At 44.9% G+C, this 22,351-nt stretch overlaps 1 protein-coding gene across 1 annotated transcript in view; it reads left to right on the top strand.

The window, feature by feature from the left end:
- rnaset2l (ribonuclease T2, like) overlaps positions 1–22,108 on the top strand; it is a 47,649-nt gene extending 25,541 nt beyond the window's left edge. The window contains exons 7-9 of the mRNA XM_080181973.1: positions 6,896–6,944; positions 17,578–17,646; positions 20,851–22,108. Of these exons, the coding sequence (XP_080038099.1) occupies positions 6,896–6,944; positions 17,578–17,646; positions 20,851–21,018 (286 nt within the window). The 3' untranslated portion in view covers positions 21,019–22,108. The remainder of the gene's footprint in view (positions 1–6,895; positions 6,945–17,577; positions 17,647–20,850) is intronic.
- Positions 22,109–22,351: the final 243 nt, after the last annotated feature.

Raw genomic sequence — 22,351 nt, 5'->3', positions numbered from 1 at the left:
CAGTTGGCTTGGGAGCAGCTGAAGAGGGTGTACAGAGGGCCTCTGAGAGGGTGTACAGAAGGCGGAGAGTGCTGAGGCCAAGGTACAGGCCCCACAATTCCTTCGAGGCCCTCTCGGAGGAGATATGCTGTCGCCAGCTGCGCTTGTCCAAGACCACGATGCATCACATTTGTGAGGTGCTCTAATACTTGGCACCTCAGGGGAGCAGTGGTCACCCGCTCCATGTAGATGCGAAGGTGATGGCAACCCTCAATTTCTATGCTTCTGGGCCTTTCCAGGCTCTCAGTGGCGACCTAGCTGGTGTCTCCTAGGCCTTCCCACACAGATGTGTGTGGCAGGTCAGAGACGCCCTACATGCTTGGGGAAGGCAGTTCATTAATTTTGGTGTGGGCTGTACACAGCAGGGGACCTGGGCTCTCGGCTTCATTGCTGGAATCCCAAACGTGCAAGGCACTGTGGATGGCACGCACATCGCCTTGTGGGTCCTCCATGCAGGGCCGCAGCGATTTGTGAACTGGAAGGAACGTTCTAATGCATCGGCCTGCTGAAGGTACGGTTCCACTGCTTGGACCTCTCTTGGGGAGCCCTCCAGTATGACCCTGTGCGTTCTTCATACATTATGATCATTTGCTGTACTCTGCACAAATTGCCCTGCTGTGGAGAGACCAGCTGGAGCACGAAGAGGAGGAAGAGTAGCGAGGGGGTGGGGTAGGTGCCCCACCACATAAAAAGTCAGAGGAAGAACAGTGGGCGCCAAAGGCAGGTATCCGGCAAGGAAGGGCAGCGCGGGATGCCTTGATTGCAACTTGCTTCACCGAGCTGGTGCTGTGCAGTGAGGTGGGTGCAACCAACACACATCCACCACACCCCAAGAGCAAGGGCAGCCACTATTCCCCCTCCAAATTAATCTGGGCCCTCAAACCACAACATTACCCTTTCCGTGCTCATGTCATCCCACCACCCTTTCCCCCAGAAACATCTGACCCTATTAATGTTCCTGGGTTGGCAATGGTTGAGAGTCTTGTTTGAAGGCTGGAGGATGATGATGACTCGCTGTTGTACACACTGGGATCCTGCCACTGGTGCAGTTTAAGTCTGACTCCTACCTGTACTCTGAATGCACACTGCCACACTCTGCCCACATAGCTGTAAGAGTTGTGGACACATGTTTTTTGGCCAGGGCAGAGGGGGGAGGGGAGGGGGGAGTGGTGCACCAAGGGTCTGGTGGATGTTGAGGAAGATAGGGCAGGCACTCTGAAACATGGGCTGAGTCTACAAGGCTCGATGTGGATATGCCGGTGTTGGACTGGGGTAAACACAGTAAAAAGTCTGACAACACCAGGTTTTAGTCCAACCGATTTATTTGATAGTAAACTCACTAGCTTTTGAGGGGTTTCCCTCTTCTTCAGGTGAATGGAGAGTTCTGGCCTCAGGCAGAGCATATAAAGCACAGACAGTTTACAGATTACTGATTAGAATGCGAATCTTTACACCTAACCTGCTGTTCAAGTCCTAAAGTGGCTGACAATGTGTGTGGAAGGAGCACTGATGCGTATTGTCTCCAGACAGTACAGTAAGTGAGGTTTTGCAAACCCAGGCAAGTCATGGGGGTTACAGATAGTGCAACATGAACCCAAGATCCCTGTTGAGACCGTCCTCATGCGTGCAGAACTTGGCTATCAGTCTCTGCTCAGCGACTCTGCACTGTCGTGTGTCGTGAAGGCCGCCTTGGAGAATGCTTACCCGAAGGTCAGAGGCTGAATGCCCGTGACCACTGAAGTGTTCGCCAACAGGAAGGGAACAGTCTTGCCTGGTGATTGTTGAGCGATGTTCATTCGTCTGTTGTCGTAGCGTCTGCATGGTCTCCCGAATGTACCATGCTTCGGGACATCCTTTCTTGCAACGTATCAGGTAGACAATGTTGGCCGAGTTGCAAGAGTATTTACCGTGTACCTGGTGGATGGTATTCTCATGTGTGATGATGGTATCCGTGTCGATGATCCGGCATGTCTTGCAGAGGTTGCTGTGGCAGGGTTGTGTGGTGTTGTGGTCACTGTTCTCCTGAAGACTGGGTAGTTTGCTGCAAACAATGGTCTGTTTGAGGTTGTGTGGTCATCTGAAGGCAAGAAGTGGGGGTGTGGGGATGGCCCTGGTGAGATGTTCGTCTTCATCCCCACTTCTTGCCTTCAGACAACCACGCAACCTCAAACAGACCATTGTTCGCAGCAAACTACCCAGCCTTCAGGAGAACAGTGACCACAATACCACACAACCTTGCCACAGCAACCTCTGCAAGACATGCCGGATCATCGACACGGATACCATCATCACACATGAGAATACCATCCACCAGGTACACGGTAAATACTCTTGCAACTCGGCCAACATTGTCTACCTGATACGTTGCAAGAAAGGATGTCCCGAAGCATGGTACATTCGGGAGACCATGCAGACGCTACGACAACAGACGAATGAACATCGCTCAACAATCACCAGGCAAGACTGTTCCCTTCCTGTTGGCGAACACTTCAGTGGTCACGGGCATTCAGCCTCTGACCTTCGGGTAAGCATTCTCCAAGGCGGCCTTCACGACACACGACAGTGCAGAGTCGCTGAGCAGAGACTGATAGCCAAGTTCTGCACACATGAGGACAGTCTCAACAGGGACCTTGGGTTCATGTTGCACTATCTGTAACCCCCATGACTTGCCTGGGTTTGCAAAACCTCACTTACTGTACTGTCTGGAGACAATACGCATCAGTGCTCCTTCCACACACATTGTCAGCCACTTTAGGACTTGAACAGCAGGTTAGGTGTAAAGATTCGCATTCTAATCAGTAATCTGTAAACTGTCTGTGCTTTATATGCTCTGCCTGAGGCCAGAACTCTCCATTCACCTGAAGAAGAGGGAAACCCCTCAAAAGCTAGTGAGTTTACTATCAAATAAATCGGTTGGACTAAAACCTGGTGTTGTCAGACTTTTTACTGTGTCTACAAGGCTCAACAGACATATCTATGTTTGGGACACTGAGCTGTGAATCAGACACACATTAGTCACATTATGATGAGCAGTTAACAGTTTATTGTTCTCTCAATATAAATGATTACCAAACCCTGACTAATGCTGACATTCACCCGTGCACTCAAGTGAACTACAACTTTCTAACTTTGTGCTGTCTACTGCTTCTTCTAGGTGCTCCCCCAGGATGCACATCAGAGGTGGAGGTGTCCAGCTGTGATACACGCCCCATTGCCTGTGATGCCCTTGGCAGACATCCCTTGGGTGGCTGGGACCTGGAAGGTCCCAGCTGACTTGCAGATGACACTATTTTGGTGCCACCCTGTTCATCTTGCTGGCCCTGAGATGCCCCGATGTGAGGGAGGAGGGAATCGGTAGGTCTCTCGACATCTGGGATCTCCTCGGTGGAAGACCTCTGCATAGGCTAAAGACCTTCCACCACCCTTAAGGTGCCCAGAGGCCCTGGAGGCACTCCATGGGATGCCAGGGTAGCTGGACTGATCTCCAGAAGCTCCAGCATCACCTGGCTCTGCCAGTTCTGGAGGCTTAGATGCGTCTGCCCCATGATGTGTGATCCCTCAACTCTGGCCCTCTGAGACTCAGCCAAGTTCCAGAGCTCCTCCACTACAGCATTCTGTGAGCAAGCTAGCTCTGGAAACCCTCTGAGCCAAGGCTAAGTTGTCAAGGCTCACAGCCACGGCCTGCTGTGTCTCCAGAATGCCAGCGAGAGTTCCAGCCATGTAAGCAGATAGCCCCTGACATGCATGGCCACAAATGCTGTGCTTTCTGTACTCCGGAAACACACTCGCCCACGGCCCGTAGTGTCTCCAGGATGGCCTGGACCCTGTCACCAGGGAGGACAGACCCCTGAGCCAGACTTTCCACTGCAGTCAACAGCCTTGCAGTGTTGGCCTGGGTCACGCTGTGATGGCACCACCTCCTGCAACAGCACTCTGTTTGACTCCCCTAAACAGCCTTGCAATCACAGCATGGTTGCTGACAGCCCTCCCACAACTCCTCGGGTGCATCTCCACTACCCTTGGCAGGAACGCAGAGGCCCAGCAGTTGGCTTGGGGGCAGCTGAATCCTGGCAGACCTCCATGTGCCCAAACCCTCGGATGTGCCCACCTCTACCTTATGTGCATCAGTGGCTGTGATGTGCTCACCACATTGTGACCCAGAAGCCTCAACATTAAAGGTACCCACTGTGGTGATCGTCTTGATGATAATAGGCTGTATGGAACATGCTGGTGACACTTTGTGGTACTTGGAGGATTCGTCAGTGCCTCCTTCTGAGGTGTCATCCAGGGACTCAATAACAGTTTGCTCCAGAGCAGTGCCACACAGTCATAAGGAGGGGGCTGAGAACACTGCCTTGTGGGGCACCAGTGTTGAGGTTATCGTGGAGGAGGTATTGTTGCCTATCCTTACTGATTGTGGTCTGAAATCCAGTCGCAGAGGGAGGTGCCGAGGCCCAGGTCACAGCGTTTGGAAATTAGTTTTGTGGGAATAATAGTGTTGAAGGCTGTGCTGTAGTCAATAAATATGAATCTGACATACGTGTCCTTGTTACCTAAGTGTTCCAGGGTTGAGTGCAGGGCCAGGGATATGGCGTCTGCTGTGGACCTATTGCAGTGGTAGGCAAACAATGGATCCAGGTAGTCCAGCAGGCTGGAATTGATTCGAACTAATTCTGTGGATTAGGAAGTTCAGGATCCAGTCGCAGAGGGAGGTGCCGAGGCCCACACCACGGAGTTTGGAAATGAGTTTCATAGGAATAATGGTGTCGAAGGCTGAGTTGTAGTCAATAAATAGGAGTATGATATAGGTGTCTTTGTTATCTAGGTGTTCCAGGGTTGGGTGCAGGGCCAGGAAGATGGCGTCTGCTGTGAACCTGTTGCAGTGGCAGGCAAACTGTAGTGGATCCAGGAAGTCCAGGAGGATGGAATTGATTCGTGCCATGACTAACCTTTCGAAGCACTCCACAATGATGAATGTCAGAACCACTGGACAATAGCCATTTAGGCACACTGCTTGGTTTCTCTTAGGTACTTGGATGATGGTCGTCTTCTTGAAGCAGATTATTGTAAAGAGAAGTTAAAGATGTCTGCAAATAACCCTGCCAGCTGATCCACACACGATCTGAGTGCTCATCCGGGAATCCCATCTGGGCCAGTCGCTTTCCATGGGTTGAACTTTGAGAAAGTTGTTCTGACATCTGCAATGGTGACCTCAGATATAGGTTCATCCAAGGCTTCCAGGGTGGAGGGCATGCTCTCGCTGACCTCTTGCTCAAAATGGATGTAGAATGCAGTGAGCTCATCAGGGAGGGGAGCTGGTGATTTTACATGCCTTCATCTTGTAGCCTGTTATGTCTTGCAGACCTTACCATAGTTGGTGGGTCTGTGTGGCTAGTCTGGAATGCTAGCTTGGACCAGTACTGTCTTTTGGCATCTTTTTGTGCACTGAACATGGCTGGTCTCTAAGCTGCAATTTAGAGAGCAGTCTGCAACTTTAAGATGGCGTTTTCTCTGTAGAGACAGGGAAATCCCTTCAAACAATCATTCCTGGAAGCAGTGTTTATTATTTTTCACTATCCTCATTGCCAGTGTGAAGTCCTTGGGACCAAAAACAACTTGAGACACAAGAATTAAAGGTGCACAAGCAACAATGGCTTCCTTTACTAAAATTGCTTCTGCAGACTCCCTCTACTGGTACAAGTGTAACTTCAAAATGTTTATATACTACACTGTTGGAGAGAGATTGTTAGGGTAAAATTAAAATTAAAATGTAAAACATAATTTATATATAATTTTTCACTGCAGTGGACATAGAAGTAGAAAATATGGAGCTGGATAGAGGGAGAAATAGGAATAGAGAAAGAGCGACATTGAAAGACACAGTGAGAGGTACAATGTTACGCTTGATAATCTCTCTCTATGTCTATCAATGATTGTGTAGTTTAGCTTAGTTGGTAGCACTTTCACCTCTGAATCACAAAGTACTGAATTCAACTTCCATTGCTGAATCAACATGCAGCTATTACATGCAACTAACCAATAATCTCCCTTTAAGCACAGAAACCAGCACAGCACAATGGACAAATGTTGCAGTATGATGCTCAGCTTCACCAATACTGTATAGCTGCTAAGACTGCACTATGGGAAAGTTCTCATTAAAGATTTTTAAGGGTGTAATATGCCTATTTCATGTCTGATGTGAAGGGTCTTAATGCAATTGATAATTCCATTTCTCATTCCGTGCTATGTGAACAGATGTGCACTGGGATACATTGCCTGACACGAAAGTTCACCTCTGCCTGAGTATGTGCCAGCACTTTAGGGGAGGCAATGGCACAGTGGTCTTGTTGCTGGACTAGTAATCCAGAGAGTCAGGAAAATGCACTAAGGACCCAGATTCAAATCCCATCATGGCAGATAGTGAAATATGAATTCAATAAAAATCTGGAGTTAAGAGTCTAATGAAGACTGTGAAACCATTGTCAAATATCTGAAATACCCATCCAGTTCACTCATGCCCTTTAGGAAAAGAAATCTATTGTCTTTACCTACATGTGACTCCAGACTCACAGTAATGTGGTTGACTCTAATTGCCCTCAGGAATGATCAATAAATGCTGGCCCAGCCAGTGACGCCCACATCCCATTAATGAAGAAAAAAAAATCACTTCATTGATCTGAAGTAATATTTTGATTAGACTGATCATTTTGAAACTAAACTAGGTGAATATCCAGTTATTAGATAGGTGCTATTCCAAAATGTCCCATTCGTCATCCTCAGTGACAAGGTGCCAACCTGTCAGTCCCATTTTAATTTACAATAGCATCAACTTAATATTTTCTAATTCTTTTTTCAGGTCCTTAGCTGCAGCTGGGATCAAACCTTCATGTAATTACAGTTACACGGTAAGATCTAATATCTATCCCAAAAATATTCAGAGACTGAATATTTATATTTACACTTGTCTCTCAATAACCTTACTGGGGCCAGTTAGCTCAGTTGACTGCATGGCTACTTCAGTTGGGTTACTCCAATTTCCATACCGACTGAGGTTATTCATGAAGGTCCACCTTCTCAACCTTGCCCCTTGCTTGACGTGTGGTGACCCTCAGACTAAATCACCAACAGTCAGCTCTCTCTCAAAGGGGAGAGTGGCTTATGGCCATCTGGGATTGTGGCAACATTTTAATAATCTTACTATTGGATTTGATTTGATTTACCATTGTCACACATGTTGGGATACAGTGAAAAGTATTGTTTCTTGCACGCTATACAGACAAAGCATACATAGGGGAGAAGGAAAGGGGAGGGTGCAGACATAGGGCCCAATTTTACCATTGCGTCACACCCAAGTAAAGTCAGGCGTGAGGCCATTGACACGATCTACACCCACGCAGATAGCCACTTTACCAAGGCCCGAAAATGGCCATTTGCATGCATTTAAATTGAACTAATGAACTGCCCGCTTTATCAGCATTTCGCCCTTTACCATCGTGTTCACGCATCCAGATTCGGCACCAAACAAACCTGCTTGGTAAAGGTCTGTTTCGGGCACTCCAGCTGCTGAAGAGGTAAGTTCAGAACTTCCAAAAGCTCTGTGACTCAGATCAGTGATGGAGAGGGGAGGGAGGCGGGAGGCAGCGGGTCAGATCATTCTCTAGTTGGGGAAGGGAGGGGGCGGGAGAAGGGACGCCCAATCATTTTCTGGTGTGAGGGCGGGAAATTTACTGCAAGTTGGCTGTTGCTAACACAATTGCAAAGGTTGTTGAATCAAGCAACGGTTATTTGTACATGCACCTAAATTTCATTACATGACTTCATCAAAGGCCTGGATATGTACCTCAGTGGAATTTGCAAGTACAGGCAATAGAGAGAAGGGATTCCGCAGCTATAATAGTGCACATGCACCTAATAAGTGAAGCTGTCAAAGTACTTGGCTGTGAATATGTGAAATATGCTGGGATGGAGGTCAGATAGATCTCTGGGAGAGGGGGGGAAAGGGGGAGTCCACTGCCATTCTGCAGGCAATCAGTCGGGGGGAAGGGAGCGGATGGTCGCGATCGGTCTAGGTAGCGGGGGGTTGGATGGATAAGGGGGTAAGTTATGTTGTAGGGGTGGGAGTGATATCTATGCAGGCCATTGCTCCTGCTTTGCTCCAAGGCCACTTTATCTGCCTTTTGCGGCCTGGGAGAGATGTGACAGTGGCGCGGTTTTCAAATTTTTTTCCATGCTGCGCATGCGCAGTTCAGAGCTCTGATCGTTTTGGGCGTGCTAAGCCCCGCCCACAGCGCAATTCAGATTGGTGATTTTTTTTCAGACTAAGTGTGTATGGGTGCACCTGAAAGTAGATTTCCAAGTTGGATCTTAATTGTGCCCAGATTCAGCACTTAGAATGAAAATGATAAAATCATAAGAACATAAGAAATAGGAGCAGGAGTAGGCCATCTAGCCCTTCGAGCCTGCCCCGCCATTCAATAAGATCATGGCTGATCTGAAGTGGATCAGTTCCACTTTCCCGCTTTCTCCCCATAACCCTTAATTCCCTTGTCTATCAAAAACCTATCTACCTATGACTTAAATATATTTAGTGAGGTAGCCTCCACCACTTCAACGGGCAGAGAATTCCAGAGATTCACCACCCTTTCAGTGAAGAAGTTCCTCCTCAACTCCGATCTAAACTGCCCCCCCCTTATCAGGCTCATAGTGTTACAGTCATAGCTGGGGTGTAGAAAGAAGTCAACATAATATAGGATAGATCCACTCAAAATCTATCGACGGCATGAGGGAAGAAGCTGTTCTTGAGTGAGTTGGTACATGATCTCAGACTTTTGTATCTTTTTCCTGGCGGATGGCAGGATGCATGGGGTCCTAGACTATGCTGGCTGCTTTTCTGAAGCAGTAAGAAGTGTAAATGGAGTTGATGGGTGGGAAGCTGGTTTGCGTGATGGACTGGGCTTCATTCATAATCCTTTGTAGATTCTTGCTGTGTTGGTCAGAGCAGGAGCCACACCAAGCTGTGATACTTCTGGAAAGGATGCTTTCTATGGTGCATCTATAAAAATTGATGAGAGTCATAGCTGACATGCTGAATTTCCTTAGCCTCCTGAGAAAGAAGAGGCATTGGTGGGCTTTCTTGACTATAGTGTTATGGAATGAAGCTTGGGAGGCCATTCTGTGTTTTGGCTCTGCATTGTGTCTTCCAAAATGTTATCCAACTAATTCCACTTCTTTGTTCTTTTCCAAAAACCTTGTAGCTTTCTCCCTTTTCAAGTATACATACAATTTCCTTTTTAATCAGATCATCAGAACTCACTGCATATTTTGAAAAAAAATTACCCTCTGTATTTATGGCCAATTACCTTAAATGTGACTTTGGGTTACCTATTCTAATGGAATCCATTTTTTCTCACATCAATTCACCTGTGCTGCATATCCCTCTTCCTATAACGAAGAACATTTGCTTTATTTGTGCATTGACCAGAGGCATAAATCCTTAAGACCAAAACTCTCATGCACTGTACAGACAGGTCTACAATATAGATCTTATTGCGCAGTTACAGTGATTAAAGTAGCATTCATGTGATTATATAATACTTAGCAGAAATTTTACAAGGCTATGCACCCAGCAGGGTGTCATCAGTAATGAAGGCTGCAATAGAAGTCAGGTTACAACATTAAAATTCTAATATTGTGACCAGTACTGACTACCAGCTATGCTCTCTGTTGCGAGTGGCAGCTCACAAATCCCTATAGTGTCATTTACGAATTTGTGACGTACTCCAGGCTAGAATCATAAAATAGCATAGAACAAAAGGGTGGTATGATGACACAGTGGTTAGCACTGCAGCTTCACAGTGCCAGGGACCCAGGTTTGATTCCAGTCTTGGGTGATTATCTTTATGGGATTTGCATGTTCTCTCGGTGTCTGTGTGGGTTTCCTCCGGATGCTCGAGTTTCCTCCCACACTGCAAAGTTTTGTAGGTTAGGTGGATTGGCCATGGTAAATTGCCCCTTAGTGTCCCAAGATGTGTAGGTTAGGGAGATTAGCAGGATAAATATGTGGGATTACGGAGAAGGCCTGGATAAGATGCTCTGTTGGAGAGTCAGTGCAGATTTGATGGGCTGGATGAAGGAGAATAACCTCCTTTTGCACTGTTGGGATTCTATTGTTTAATGAAAATGAGTCAACTCGCTCATTGAGTTTGTGACAGCTTTCTTGAAGCATCGGGACAACTTCCTCCCACCACCCCGCCACCCCCGCCTTCAATCTTTCCACATATCTCTGCAATCTTTCTCTTTTGAGCATTTATCCAATTCCTCATATTGCATCTCTTCATTCGTCAATCATCTTAAATCTGTGCTCTCTAGTTATCTAGACTTCAGACACTGCTTACTCTGCATCATACTTTTAAACATTTCTATCAAATCTTCTCTTAGTCATCTCTCCTCCAAGGAGCACAAACCAAGTTTCTCCAGTCAATCAACATTACTCTAATCTCTCATCCCTGGAGCTGTTACAATTAACTTCATTGGCTGGCCTAGAAAACATAGGGCTAGATCTTCTGGCTCTTCACGCTGGCAGGATCTTCCAGTCCTGCCAATGGTGCACCCCCGCTGTGATGGATTCAATGGGATATCCTATTGACAGCAGTAGGACCAAGAGATCCAATCACTAGCTCACCTGCTGCCGAGAAACATGCTGCGATGGTGTGTGTGTGTGTGTGTGTGTGTGTGTGTGTGTGTGTGTGTGTGTGTGTGTGTGTGTGTGTGTGTGTGTGCGTGGGGGGGGGGCAGTGGTGGGGAGGATGCTGATGGTGGGTGGTGGAGGGAGAAAATCCCACCCATATTCTCAAAACCTCTGATGTCATTGATATCTGAAAGAACATAGAACATAGAACACTACAGCACAAACAGGCCCTTCGGCCCACGAGTTGCGCCGATCACATCAACACCTACCAATCTATAGACCTATCTATAACCCCCAATCCCATTAAATCCCATATACTCATCCAGAAGTCTTTTAAAAGACCCCAGCGAGTTTGCCTCCACCACCACTGACGGCAGCCTATTCCATTCACTCACCACCCTCTGAGTGAAAAACTCACCCCTAACATCACTTCTGTACTTGCCTCCCCGCACCTTAAATCTGTGTCCTCTCGTAGCGACCATTTCAACCCGGGGAAATAGCCTCTGAGAATCCACCCTATCTATTCCTCTCAACATTTTATAAACTTCTATCAGGTCACCTCTCAACCTTCGTCTCTCCAGGGAAAAGAGTCCCAGCTCCCTCAACCTAACTTCATAAGGCATGCCTCCCAGTCCAGGCAACATTCTTGTAAATCTCCTCTGTACCCTTTCAATAGCTTCTATGTCCTTCCTATAGTGAGGCGACCAGAACTGCGCACAGTACTCCAAGTGAGGCCTGACAAGGGTCTTATAAAGTTGCAGCATTACCTCCCGATTCCTAAACTCAATCCCTCGATTAATGGAGGCCAGTACACCATACGCCTTCTTGACCACATCCTCCACCTGCGAGGCCGATTTAAGAGTCCTGTGGACCCGGACCCCAAGATCCTTCTGCTCTTCAACACTACTAAGACTCCTGCCCTTGATAGTGTACTCGTTCATCCCATTGGTTCTGCCAAAATGGACGACTACACATTTATCCGCGTTGAAGTCCATCTGCCACTTCTCCACCCAGTCCTGCATCCTATTTATGTCCTGCTGCAACTTTTGACATCCTTCCAGACCATCCACAACACCACCGACCTTCGTATCATCAGCGAACTTACTTACCCATCCCTCCACTTCCTCATCTAGGTCATTTATGAAAATGACAAACAGCAAGGGTCCTAGAACAGATCCCTGGGGCACTCCACTGGTGACTGACCTCCATGCCGAAAAAGACCCATCCACAACCACTCTCTGCCTTCTGCAGGCAAGCCAGTTCTTGATCCACAAGGCCAAAGGCCCTTGGATCCCGTGCCCTCTCAGCATGTCCCAAGTCAAATTGGATAAAACGGGTGGATGGCACAATGAGTTAGAAATTTACACATTGGTCCAGAAATGAAGCCGCTTATATGTTCCAAACTGGGGGGAAAGTTGAGGCGAGTTGCAGAAACTTACCCAGCGCAACGACTACCCACCAAGAACCAGTAAATGGTGAGATCACTGGACCTGGACCTGAGTTGGACCTGTCCCTCCAGGAGGGCGTAGTGGTGAAAGTCTGTAGTAGCAGAGTCCGGTGGAACATGCCTGTTCCTTCCGGACAGATAAGGATTTTTTTTTAAAAGAAGTCCTAAAAAATGTTTTATTCATTCACTCAATGGATGTGGACATTACTGGATAGACCAACATTTATTATCCATTCCTAATTACCCTTGAGAAGGTGGGATTGAGCCGGCTTCTTAAACTGCTGCAGATTATATGCTGTAGGTAGACCCATAGTACAAGGGAGAGAGGGAGTTTCATGATTTTGGAACCAGTGACATAGAAGGAACAGCGATATATATCCAAGTTGGGATAGTGTGTGGCTTGGAGAGAACTTGCAGGTGCAACCACCTTATCCTTCCAGCTGGTAGAGGTCAAGGGTTTGGAAGATGCTGTTGAAGAGCTTTGTTACATTCCTGTAGCGCATCTTCTCAATGGTACACACTGCAGCCACTATGATTTGATTTGTTTTGACTTATTATTGTCACATGTATTAACATACGGTGAAAAGTATTGTTTCTTGCGTGCTTTGCAGACAAAGCATGCCGTTCATAGAGAAGGAAACGAAAGAGTGCAAAATGTAATGTTACAGTCATATCTAGGGTGTAGAGAAACTTAATATGAGGTAGGACTATTCAAAAGTCTGACAGCAACAGGGAAGAAACTGTTCTTGAGTCAGTTGGTACATGACCTCAAACTTCTGTATCTTTTTCCCAAAGGAAGAAGATGGAAGAGAGAATGAGTTGCATTGGGGCCGTAATTTGCTGGCTTCTTTGCCGAGGCAGTGGGAAGTGTAGACAGAGTCAATGGATGGGAGGCTGGCTTGCGTGATGGATTTACAACATTTTGCAATTCCTTGCAGCCTTGAGCAGAGAGGAGCCATACCAAGCTGCGATACAAACAGAACGAATGCTTTCTATGGTGCATTCTGTAAATGTTGGTGAGAGTCGTGCCAAATTTCCTTAGTCTTCTCAGAAAGTAGAGGCGTTCGTGGGCTTTCTCAACTATAGTGGCAGCATGAGGGGACCAGGACAGGTTGTTCGTGATCTGGACATCTAAAAACTTGAAGCTCTTGACCCTTTCTACTTCATCCCCATTGAAGTAGACAGGGCATGTTCCCCTTTACGCTTTGTGAAATCAATGACGATCTCCCTCTTCTTGTTGACATTGAGGGAGAGATTATTGTTGGCCAGATTCACCAGATTCTCTATCTCATTCCTGTACTCTGTCTCATCATTGTTTGAGATCTGACCCACTATGGTGATGTGGTCAGCAAACTTGAAAATCGAACTGGAGGGGAATTTAGCTGCAAAGTCATAGGTGTATAAGGAGTATATCTGGGGGCTGAGAACACAGCCTTGTGGGGCACTGGTGTTGAGGATGATCATGGAGGAGATGTTGCTGCCTCTCCTTACTGATTATGGTCTGTGAGTTAGGAAGTTCAGGATCCAGTCGCAGAAAGAAGTGCCGAGGCCCAGGCCACAGACTTTGGCGATTAGTTTCGTGGGAATAATAATGTTGAAGGCTGAGCTGTAGTCAATAAATAGGAGTCTGACATAGGTGTCCTTGTTATCTAGGTGTTCCAGGGTCGAGTGCAGGGCCAGGGATATGGCATCTGCTGTGGACCCTGTTGCGGCAGTAGGCAAACTATAGTGGATCTAGGTAGTCCGGCAGGCTGGAATTGATTTGTGCCATGACTAACATTGATGTACAGAGTGAATTTTGAAGATGGTGGATGGGTGCCAGCAATCAGCCTGTTTTCTCCTGGATGGTGTGGATCTTCTTGAGTGCTGTTGGATCTGCACCCATCACATTCCTGACTTGTGCCTTACAAGCGGTGGTCACCCTTTAGGGAATTAGGAGATGAAAGGGATATAGATAATTTAAGTGAGTGGGCGAGGGTCTGGCAGATAGAGTACAATGTTGGTAAATGTGAAGTCATCCATTTTGGTAGGAATAATAGCAAAATGGACTATTATTTAAATGGTAAAAAATTGCAGCATGCTGCTGTGCAGAGGGACGGGTGTCCTTAAGCAGGAGTCTCAAGGAGTTGGTTTGCAAGTGCAGCAGGTAATTAAGAAGGCAAATAGAATTTTGGCCTTCATTGCTAGAGGGATGGAGTTTAAAAATGTTGCAGCTATATAAGGTGCTGGTGAGTACTTTGTACAGTTTTGGTCTCCTTAGGAAAGGATATACTGGCACTGGAAAAGGTGCAGAGGAGATTCACTAGGTTGATTCTGAAGTCGAGAGGGTTGGCTTTTGAGGAGAGACTGGGGCTCATTAGAATTCAGAAGAATGAGGGGAGAACTTATACAAACATATAAGATTATGAATGGAATAGATAAGGTAGAAGCAGGGAAGTTGTTTCCACTAATGGGTGAAACTAGAACTAGGGGGCATAGCCTCAAAATAAGGAGAAGCAGACTTAGAACTGAGTTGAGGAGGAACTTCTTCACAGAAAGAGTTGTGAATCTGTGGAATTCCCCGCCCAGTGGAGCAGTTGAGGCTACCTCATTGAATGTTTTTAAGGCAAGGATAGATAAATTTTTGAACATTAAAGGAATCAAGGGCTATGGTGAGCGTGTGGATAAGTGGAGCTGAGTCCACAAAAAGATCAGCCATGATCTTATTGAATGGCGTAGCAGGCTCAAGGGGCCAGATGGCCTACTCCTGCTCTTAGTTGTTATGTTCTTATGAATTACTCACCACAGAATTCCTGTACTGTGACCTGTGACCTGCTCTTGTAGCCACGGCATTTATGTGACTGGTCCAGTTCAATTTCTGATAAATGGTAACGCCCAGAATGCTGACAAGGGGGGATTCAGTGATGGTAACATCAATGAATGTCAAGAGGAGAATGGAATTTACCGCAGACAAGTGTGAGGTATTGCACTTTGGAAGGACAAACCAAAGTAGAATGTACAGGGTAAATGGTAGGACTCTGAAGAGTGCAGTTGAACAGAGGGATCTGGGAATACAGGTACAGAATTCCCTAAAAGTGGCATCACAGGTGGATAGGGTTGTAAAGAATGCTTTTGGTACATTGGCCTTTATAAATCGGTGTATCGACTATAAAAGTTGGAGTGTTATGGTAATGTTGCATAAGGCATTGGTGAGGCCGAATTTAGAGTATTTTGTACAGTTTTGTTCACCTAGTTAGAGGAAGGATGGAAATAAGGTTGACAGAGTGCAGAGAAGGTTCACAAGGATGTTGCCAGGACTTGAGAAGCTGAGTTACAGAGAGCGATTGAATAGGTTAAGACTTTATTCCCTGGAGCGTAGAAGAATGAAGTGAGATTTGATAGCGGTATATAAGATTTTGGTGGGTATAGATAGAGTGAATGCAAGCAGGCTTTTTCCACTGAGGCTAGAGGAGAAAAAAACCAGAGGGCATGGGTTAAGGGTGAAAGAAGAAAAGTTTGAAAGGAATATTGGGGGGCGGGGGGATTCTTCGCGTATAGAGTGGTGGCAGTGTGGAATGAGCTGCCGGATAAAGTGGTAAATGCGGGGTCACTTTTAACATTTAAGAAAAACTTGGACGGATTCATGGGTGAGAGGGGTGTGGAGGGATATGGTCCAAGTGCAGGTCAGTGGGATAAGGCAAAAAATGGTTTGGCACAGACAAGAAGGGCCAAAAGGCCTGTTTCTGAGCTGTAATTTTCTATGGTTCCATGGTTCTAGGAGATGGTTAGGTTCTCCCTTCATGACAAAAACAGAAAATGCTGGAAAATCTCAGCAGGTTTGAGAGCATCTGTGGAGAGAGAATAGAGCCAACATTTCCAGTCTGGATGATGCTTCATTTTGCTTTTATCTTAGATTCTCTCTCGTCAGAGATGATCATTGCCTGGTACCTGTGTGGTGCAAATGTTACTTGTCATTAATCTGCCCAAGTATGAATGTTGTCCAGGTCTTGCTTTTTTGAGCCCTAATCCTCTTCCCCACTATATTGGTTTATCAAGAGATTAACACTGGCTTCCCAGTCACCAAATTAAAATTACCATAACATACCAATTGTATTATTAGAACACAACATATATGTGTAAAGAAGGACTGTGTCAGCTTTGGCTGAATGACCTTGCTGTCTGCTCAGGAGAGCAGGTTAAGTTATGAATAGTCAGCTCCCAAGTAAGTAACCTGGCCAACCCAATATCTGTCTGGTGGCTAGGGTTAAAATCAACTCCACATGTTGACTTTGCCTATCACTTTAGCTGCTTCTTAGATGCTTATTAAACTAGACTGTGGTCAATAGTTAAAACTGCAGCAACAGATTATCAGTAAAGCATGATCACAAATAGATCAAGAAAGGCTCTTTAACGAGAAAGGAGTAAAGAGTCAAGACATCTCTCCTGAAATAACTTCTAATTGTTGCTTTTCTTTTCTCTCCACCGAAGAAAATATACAGTGATGAAAATTGTCAAAGAAATCATGTGCAAGTGCCATAACTGCATATTGTTATGAAGTTAAAATATGAGACACCCATTAATATTTATTAATTGAGACATCTATTTTAATGTGCATTTATCCTTCCTGGAATTTTTTAAAACGTACTTTATCCTTTTATTGAAAATATTCATCAGTCCCATTATTGGAAACAAAAGAAATATCATTTCATTTTGCCTGAAGTCAGTTGTGACAATTACAATCCCATGTGTCTCAAAAAGCATATAGCGAATTCCTAAATTTTGATTTTTTTATTCATTCGTGGGATATTGGCTGGCCAACATTTATTGCCCATCCCTAGTTACCAAGAGCAGTTAGAGTCAACCACATTGCCGTGGCTCTGAAGTCACGTGTAGGCCTGACCGGGTAAGAATGGTAGATTTCCTTTCCTAAAGGATATTAGTGAACTAGGTGGGTTTTTCCGACAATCGACAATGGTTTCATCGCCACCTAAATTCTTAGTTCCAGATTTTTTTATTGAATTCAAATTTGACCATCTGCTGCGGTGGGATTTGAACCCAGGTCCCCAGCAATTAGCTAAATTTCTGGATTAATAGACTCGCGATAATACCACTAAACCATTACCTCCCCGAATTTCATCTCATCGTCTCATCTTTTATCTCAAACTTTTCCAACTACAGAATCCTTTTGATCTCCCAGCAGGACTGAAGGAACCCTTGCAAAACATTCATATTAAAACTTAAACAAAAAATGATTATTATTGCTCAACAGATACAAACACAAAACAGCAAACTTAAAAGATGTTTCTATATCTTATAAATAAACATTTATAATAAAAAAGTTTTTTTTTCCCCTCTTGTTCTGAGCTCTGTGTTGTTCCTCACTCTCTTCTAATCAAACCAAATCTGTCTTTTTGTTAATTCACAGTTAGAGAAATTCCAGTCAGCACTGGATTATCTGAGCCCTCAAGTAAGATTCCAATGTTACACTCACAAGGTAAGATGGTTATTAATTGGCCACTTTGATCACATTCATTAGAAAGGTAAGAAACATACAGTTTCACCCCAAAACACTAAGGGAATGATCTTATCTCTCAGTATAGAACGAGCGAGAAAACTTGCTGGGGGCACAATGGTTAGCACTGCAGCCTCACAGCTCTAGGATTCAATTACCGGCTTGGGCGACTGTCTGTGTGGAGTTTGCATGTTCTCCCCATGCCTGTGTGGGTTTCCTCTGGGTGCTCTGGTTTCCTCCCACAGTCTGAAAGACATGCTGGTTAGGTGCATTGGCCAAGCTAAATTCTCCCTCAGCATACCCAAACATGCGCCGGAGTGTGGTGACTAGGGAATTTTCTACTTGTGACAAATAAATAAATAAATACAGGAGAGTTTCAGGACTGTTTTTTTAACGAGTTTGAAAATGCAATACGATGATGCACTTTTGGACAGAAATGCGATTCTCGCCAATGGGAGGACGATTGGCGGAGCCTAAGCTTGCTGGTGAAGCCAGCTACTGATTGCTTAGGGCACCATTCAACAGGTGCCCTGATTTCCCACTGAACTGGGAGACTGACTGCCTCTCCATCCCACTGCCCTACACCCCCGCACACCCACTCAGCAGACATTGCTGCCACCCCAATCATCAGTGGCAGTGTAACCCCTTTCCCCCACCCCCTCCACATAGCAACACAGATCACCAGCATTCGAACTCTCCCGATGGGTCCCCCTTTACGACAACCCCCCACCCCACCCCCTGATCACCATCCCATCTGCAGAATCCCCCGCCACTCTTCACATCAATCACACTGAAGATTTAATAGAGATACTCCAAATTCTGAGGGGGCTGGACAGAGTTGAAACTGTTCCTGCTTGCTATTTGTGGTGTTCATTAACGATTTGGTCTTGAATGTAGGAGGTATGATCAAGATGTTTGCAGATGACACAAGATTCGGTAGGGTAGTTAATAGCGAGGAGGATAGCCGAAGATTGCAGAAGAATATTAATGGACTTGTCAGGTGGGAAGAGGCGTGGCAAATGGAATACAAGCTGGAAAGTGTGAGGCAATGCCCGTAGGAAGGGGTAAAAAGGCAAAGGATTACACTACGAATGGTAGGTACCTGGAAAGCAATGAGGGTCAGAGGGATCTTTGTGTGCAGAGCCACAGATCTCTGAAGTTGGCAGAATAAAGTGGTTAAGAAGGCACAGTGGATACTTGCCTTAATTAGCCAAAGCAAAGAATAGAAGAGCAGGAATGTCATGCTGGAACTGTACAAAATGATGGTTAGGCCACAACTAAAGTACTGCATGCTCTACAGTGTACTGTTCACCACATCATGGGATGGAAAGAGTGCAGAAGAGATTTACCAGGATGCTGTCTGGGCTGGAGAATCCAAACCATGAGGAAAGACTGGATAGGCTGAAGTTGTTTTCCTTGGAGCAGTGAAGGTTGGGAGGGGATCTGATGGAGGTGTGTAAGATTATAAGGGACATAGATAAGGTGGATAGGAAGATGCTTTTTCCATTGGTAGAGGGTCAATAATCAGGGGAGATAGATTTAAAGTACGAGAAACAAAGCTAAGAGGGGTGTTGAGGAGAAACTCCTTCACCCAGAAGGAGGTGGGAGTCTGGAACTCACTGCCTGAAAGGGCAATGGAAGAAAATCTCTTGTAATATTTAATAAGTATTTAGATATCCACTTGTGCTGCTGTAACTTCAATGGCCACTGGCCAAGTGCTGGATGATGGGATTAGTACAGCCAGATCTTTGTTGATCGGCATGAACATAGTGGGCCAAATGGCCTCCTTCTGTGCTATGTAACACTTCTATGAATGTAACAAGAGAGCGCAGATTTAAGTGATTTGCAGAAGAAACATACTCAGAGAGTAGTTGGGGTCTGGAATGCACTGCCTGGATGGTGGAGGCAGGTTTAATCGAGGTATTCAAGAGGGCATTAGATGATTATTTGAATAGAAACAAAGTGCAGGCGTACAGAGTAAAGGGCAGGAGAATGGCACTGAGTCTTGACGCTCATTTGAAGAGTCACAGCAGATACAATGGGCCTCCTTCTGTGCTGTAACAATTTTGTGATTCTGTGAACTAACACCAAGTCCTGTTCACCCACTTCACCTGGTCTACATTGGCTCCCAGTTCAGCAAAGCCTCAAGTTTAAAATTCGTATCTTTTTTTCAGATCCCTCTGTAGCCACACCTCTCCTTATTTTTGTAACCTCACAATCTTCCAAGTTATCCGTGCTCCATCAATTATGGCCTTTTTAACATCCCTGATTTTATTTGTTGAACCAGTGGTGGCCATGTCTTCAGCTGTCCTCTTGAATACCTCGATTAAACCTGCCTCCACCACACTTCCAGGTGGTGCATTCCAGACCTGAACTACTCGCTGAGTGAACAAAAGTTTTCACACATCACGTGCGTATCTTCTGCAAATCACTTAAATCTGTGCTCTCTTGTTACATTCATAGAAGTTTATAGCACAGAAGGAGGCCATTTGGCCCATTGTGTTCATGTCGGTCAACAAAGATCTGGTGACACTAATCTCATTGTCCAGCACTTGTCCAGTGGCCATTGAAGTTACAGCAGCACAAGTGAATATCTAAATACTTATTAAATGTTACGAGAGATTTGCCTCAATCACCCTTTCAGACAGTGAGTTCCAGACTCCCACCTCCTTCTGGGTGAAAAGGTTTCTCCTCAACACAAGGCTCACTGTTTCTCCACCTCTCTCTTCCAGAAACATAGAAACATAGAACATTACAGCACAGTACAGGCCCTTCGGCCATCAATGTTGTGCCAAGCTATGTCCAATCCCAAGATTAAGCTACCCCTCCCTGTAATTCTGGAGTGCTCCATGTGCCTATCCAATAACCGCTTGAAAGTTCCTAAAGTGTCCGATTCCACTATCACAGCAGGCAGTGCATTCCACACCCCAACGACTCTCTGAGAGAATTTATCCTCCTCCTTTAAGAATTGAAACCTACTACTTTGACCAAGCTTTTAAACATCTGCCCTAATATCTTCTTACGTGGCTTGGTATCAAATTTTATTTTATAATGTGCTGGTGAAGCACTTGAGACATTTTTACAGTGTTTTATTGTTGAGTGTTTAAGTAAAATGATGACAATTTACAACAATATCAGCAATATAACCATTTCCTCTAATATGGTTTCTTTTCTTTGATTATTCAGAAACGCCAGATTCTTATGCAAATCAAAATTCCCCTAAGCAAGGACCTTTCTCCTGGCTGTCATCATCATAAGGAAAGTTTCAGCAACTCTTATTATAGACCATGTACAAATGAGTCTGAAATATATGTGTATCCTTTCACAGCCCATCCACAAAATCCTTGTTCCTAAAAGGCTGCTCTTCTATTTCCAATCTTCTATTGTTTTCAGGATGACTTTGCTTTTGAGTGAAATGTAGTAGCCTCTTACATTCGGATCTTCATTCATCATCAAATCACAATTTAAGTTTCTGAGTGAAAGCAAATGCTTCAGCATCATTTTCCTGCATCAGAATATTGTGTGTGGCCCATTTGAAATTATCTATTTTTTGTTTATTCCAAGTGTGTTTAAACTCTAGCTTACCAGTTAAGGTATTTTTGACCTGACTATATCGTTTCATTTATTAGGGTACATCTAAGCATGCAATGTCCATTGGATTACCTACTTTTGTGAAACAAATTTCACAGCCACTTCAGCCAGCAAAATCTTCCAGCTCTGCTGTATTTTCCAGCCCCCACCCTGACAGGGCTGTAAAATTCTGCCTGTTGTTCTTGCACATTATCAACCAATTAACAGAGAAGTCAAGATCTGAAGTGTTTATGTTTGATAATGAAGTGACACCTTCAGACGTCTTATTTCCTGGGGTGTCAATGTCATCTGTCCCACTCCTGAATTGAGATACTGCTTTCAGTGTAATCACCTAAAAACTTAACTCAAAGCGAATGCAACCCATAGATTCTTCAACTACTACTTCCCTCCCATGTCCACTTGTATTTTTTTTACTGTCTCTTATTTCCTTCATTCTGTTTCTTTGCTCTCGCCCCACATTCTGGCTGATTTTGGGAACATGTAAAGCTGGAAGTTGCAGGTCAAACCTGAGTCTTACTCCTCCTGACAGTGTGTTGTGTAACTATGCTTCCAGCAATGTGTCATGAAACTGAAGTGTCAGACGAACAACCAAGACTTTCCAGCACTTGTGTTTTTGTCTGTGAAATACATCTTAGAATTTTTCTAATTCTGACTTTTCAGAACAAAGAAATGGGAAGTCATATTATGATGAAGGCATGTTACTAAAGCTAAGATGTACAGCTTTGCTCAACATTTGATCATGGAGAGCCTGCAGGCAACAGATAAAATATGTGATGCGAAAAAGATCAATCTCTGTTTCCTTCTTTGATTCACATGTATCTTTTGTTCAAAAAATTGGCTTAATTATTCCTTTAGTGTAGGTTTTGCAAGTGTTTATCCAGGTTTAACAGCAATAAATTGTGCATAACAGTGGAATATATTTATTTACTTCTGTATTGCAATCAAGTCTTCTTAAAAAGAAGTTGAAATTTTAAAATAAGTAATTGCTTCTGTATTGTTAATCAATTCCCCAATAATTGATTGCATGGGGGAGTGCCCAACAAACAAATCAGGATGGTTCAGGTTTGATTCTCCAATCCAAGGGTGCAGAAACTTA

Source organism: Carcharhinus amblyrhynchos, unplaced genomic scaffold (assembly GCF_965287045.1).
Source record: "Carcharhinus amblyrhynchos unplaced genomic scaffold, sCarAmb.v2.hapA scaffold_44, whole genome shotgun sequence".
Lineage (NCBI taxonomy): Eukaryota > Metazoa > Chordata > Chondrichthyes > Carcharhiniformes > Carcharhinidae > Carcharhinus > Carcharhinus amblyrhynchos.
Note: the sequence above shows the minus strand (reverse complement) of the source record. Positions and strands in the feature narration are given on the sequence as shown.